This window comes from Rhea americana, unplaced genomic scaffold (assembly GCF_003343005.1).
Source record: "Rhea americana isolate MKP2758 unplaced genomic scaffold, rheAme1 scaffold_61, whole genome shotgun sequence".
In the NCBI taxonomy this organism is placed as follows: Eukaryota; Metazoa; Chordata; class Aves; order Rheiformes; family Rheidae; genus Rhea; species Rhea americana.
The window spans coordinates 97,848-101,191 of record NW_028186768.1 but is presented as its reverse complement, the minus strand read 5'-3'; the positions used below and the strand labels follow the sequence as shown (position 1 = coordinate 101,191).

The following is a 3,344-nucleotide window of genomic DNA, read 5'->3' as shown; positions in this document are numbered from 1 at the left end:
GGGTTTGCAGCAGCGGGGACCCGGTCTGGATCAGCCTTCTCGGCCCGGCAGGGCCCCGGTGGAGCAGCGATGTGACCCCCGGGGAGCCGCGATGGCCGTGCCACCCGCAGCAGGGGCCTGGGACCACCACGCAGCGCCCGCGACGCACGAGGAGGAGGAGGAGGAGGAGACGGTGCCCACCGCGCCGCTCGCCGCTCTCTGCAGATGAGACCCCTCGCCCAGGTAGGGCCCCCGGGGTCCCCGCTGCGCCGGGGACTGGCTCTGCCCGCTGGCTCCTCGGGCGGCRTTCGCGGGGGCGGCCGATAGCCCGAACGCTGCTGAGCGATGGGGATGGAGCGAAACGCGGGTGCAGGGACCTGCTGCCGTGGGTGCCCATGGGGAAGCCCCACGGCACCAGAAAAACTAGCCGTTGCTTGGGCTGTCCAGGGCAGGTTGGCGTCTGTCCGGCCAGCAGCACCTGCTTTGAGATAGCTCCAGGGTCCCCCATCCCCTCCAGACGTGGGAGAGTTGAATCCAGCTTGCTACGGTATTTTCCATCCCGGCTCCTCCCCAGTTAATTGGTACAGAGCCCCCCACACACTTTTTTTTTTCTTTTTAATTTCCAATTACTCTGAGTTTCACAGCGGAGGAAGAGCAGTGACTCACTAAAGCGGACTTCAAAAAATAAATTGGGTCGGGCTGCCTGCCGCGAGCCTGGGGAGAGCCGGGGGGGGCAACGGCTCCTGCGTCCCCGCCGGGCGAGCACCCGTGGGTGCCCGCGGGCGGCCGGCGGAGAAGAGGTTTCCTCCCGGTTTCTGGCTGGATCTGAGCCGACGTGTGAGCTGAGCTGGGCAGGTCTCAGCCGTGCCCGTGGGTCGCTGGGCACCGGGATGCGGCTGGCAGGTGCCCACGTCGCGCGCCCTCCGCCGGGATCTGTCCTGCCCGTCGGCGTCTCCCCCGTGTTTGTTTTAATGGGATTTTGCTTCGGGAGCCCAATCGACTTAGCGGGGGGGGAGGTGACAGCGGGGTCTCCCGTCACGTTCCCTCCCAGATCGGGTATTTGTTTGAGTGGCTTTTGCTCGCRCCGCCGACGGGATAAGCCGTCCCCGGAGCTCAGCCCGGCTCCGGGCTTTTCCCACGGCGAGGCGGCTTCGCTTGCTCTGCCCAGCCCCGTCCCCGCTCCGCCGCCGCGGCCTTGACCTTCCCTCCGCGCCCCGCGGCAGCGGGGCCCCGCGCGGCTCATGGCCGCCCCACGGCGCGCCCGGGGCCCCGGCAGCGCTCTCCTGTAACCCTCGATTTTATAAGCCGATCTGCCGGAGAGCTAATCCAATTTTGCAGCCAGCGCGGGCGTTCCCGGCGAGCTCGTCGCGCCGCCGCGGCGCGAGGGCGGCCCGTCCCCGTCTCTAATTTTAATTAACAGCGGAGGAGGGTGAGGCCGAGTGGGAGGAAATTTGGACAAGCCCGGTCTGCGTGGGAGCGAGGAGAGGGGGCGGCGTGGGGCTGGGCAGGGGACGGACGGACGGACGCGGAGTGACCCCCGTCCCGCCGGCCGTTGCAGGTGCTCGCGCTCCGCCGGCGATCGCTCCGCGCTGAGCTCGGCACAGAGACATGAGCGGCAGCACGGTGAGAGCCCCCGGGTGCGCGCGGGAGCAGCCCCCGAGCACCCGCCCGCGGGCAGAGCCCGCACCAAAGCCTCTCCCCGGCTCCCGCTGCCCGGGAAGGGCCGCTCGGGGCCGTGGCACCGCTCGGCCCGGGGGGCTCCGGGCTCGGCGCTGCGGGAAAAAGCCCCTCGGCCCGCGGGAGGCGCCTGCAGGGCCGGAGCGCGGGTGCGAGCGGCCGCTTTGCCCTCGGCGGGGGGAACGTGCTGTCCGGTGCCGCCCCGGGGCCCTGTCCCGTGTTATTTTTTCACATCCCAAATCTGCTGAGCGCGGGCGGAGGGAGGATTCGAGCTGCCGAGCGTTGGCGGCGCCGGGCCGGCTGCCAGGAGCGGCCGGGTTTTGGCGGCGAAAGCGCCATTTCCAGTGAAATCGGCTTCCCGCAAAGCGGGGCGAGCGGGTCTGGGTGCCGGGTCTGGGTGCTGGGGGGCGGTGCCGGGGGGTCAGTGCCGGGGGGGCCCGCGGCTGCTGACSCTCTTCCCCGCGCGCCCGCAGGGCCAGCGCGCCGCCGTCCTCGTGGCCCTCTTCGCCCTGGTCACGCTGCTGATCATCTACAGCTCGAGCAGCGGGAACGAGGTCTTCCGCTACGGCCCGCTGCGGGGCAGGGCCCGCCGGCCCCCCAACCTCAAGAAATGGGGGGTCCAAACCGGGTACCTGCCCGTCTGCGGGAACAAGGTGCGAGGCGGGGCCCCGGGCGGGGGGCCGGGCGGGGGCGGCCGGCGCTGYCTCCGGCCGAAGCGTCCCGCGCCCGCGGGGCCCGGCGGGCGAAGGTGGTGCCACCCCGTCCCAGCGCCGTCCCTGCCCGTCCCCACGGCAGCGGCGGTGCCCTGAGCACAGCCTGGCTTTGGGACAGCGAGTGGTTTTGTCCTCGTGCTGGGACGCAGGCGTCGAGCAGCGCTGGGAGGGGGGACCCGGGGACGCGGGAGATTCCCGCGGCGCTGCGGACGGCGCTCACGGCGCTCGTCTCCCCCAGACCCTGACTTCCCACTGCCACCAGTGCGTCATCGTCACCAGCTCCAGCCACCTCCTGGGCAGCCGCCTGGGCCCGGAGATCGACCGGGCCGAGTGCACCATCCGCATGAACGATGCCCCCACCACGGGCTACGAGGCGGACGTGGGCAGCAAGACCAGCTTCCGGGTGGTGGCTCACTCCAGCGTCTACCGCGTGCTGAAGAGGCCGCAGGAGTTCGTCAACAAGACCCCGGAGACCGTGTTCATCTTCTGGGGGCCGCCGGCCAAGATGCAGAAGAGCCTGCTGAAGATCATCCAGCGCCTCAGCGTGTCCTTCCCCAACACGACGGCCTACGTCGTCTCCCCGGGGCGCATGAAGCAGTTTGACGACTTGTTCCGGGGAGAGACGGGGAAGGACAGGTACCTCGGAGGGGCTCTCCGGACCTCGCCGGCGGGTCCCCGCGGTGGAGCCGGCTCCCCGGGGGGTGGGGGGGTCCCCTCGGGCGGGCGAGGGACCCCGGGGGGCTCGCTGCGTCCGCGGTGACGGAGCTCCGTCTCCGCTGCCCCTTCCCGGTTCCTCTGCCCGCTGGGCGCCAGGGAGAAGTCGCGGTCGTGGCTCAGCACCGGCTGGTTCACCATGGTGATCGCGGTGGAGCTCTGCGACAACGTCCACGTGTACGGCATGGTGCCGCCCAACTACTGCAGGTAAGGGCAGCGCGGCGCCGGCGCCGGCCCCGGCTCCGGCCCCGGCTCCGGCGC

At 71.1% G+C, this 3,344-nt stretch overlaps 1 protein-coding gene across 1 annotated transcript in view; it reads left to right on the top strand.

Annotated features, from left to right (window-relative positions):
- The first annotated feature begins 28 nt into the window (after nucleotides 1-28).
- The window catches only part of ST6GALNAC6 (ST6 N-acetylgalactosaminide alpha-2,6-sialyltransferase 6), a 4,174-nt gene continuing 858 nt past the window's right edge, over nucleotides 29-3,344 (top strand). The window contains exons 1-5 of the mRNA XM_085320047.1: nucleotides 29-222; nucleotides 1,538-1,602; nucleotides 2,130-2,309; nucleotides 2,608-3,005; nucleotides 3,183-3,290. Of these exons, the coding sequence (XP_085176173.1) occupies nucleotides 1,588-1,602; nucleotides 2,130-2,309; nucleotides 2,608-3,005; nucleotides 3,183-3,290 (701 nt within the window). The 5' untranslated portion in view covers nucleotides 29-222; nucleotides 1,538-1,587. The remainder of the gene's footprint in view (nucleotides 223-1,537; nucleotides 1,603-2,129; nucleotides 2,310-2,607; nucleotides 3,006-3,182; nucleotides 3,291-3,344) is intronic.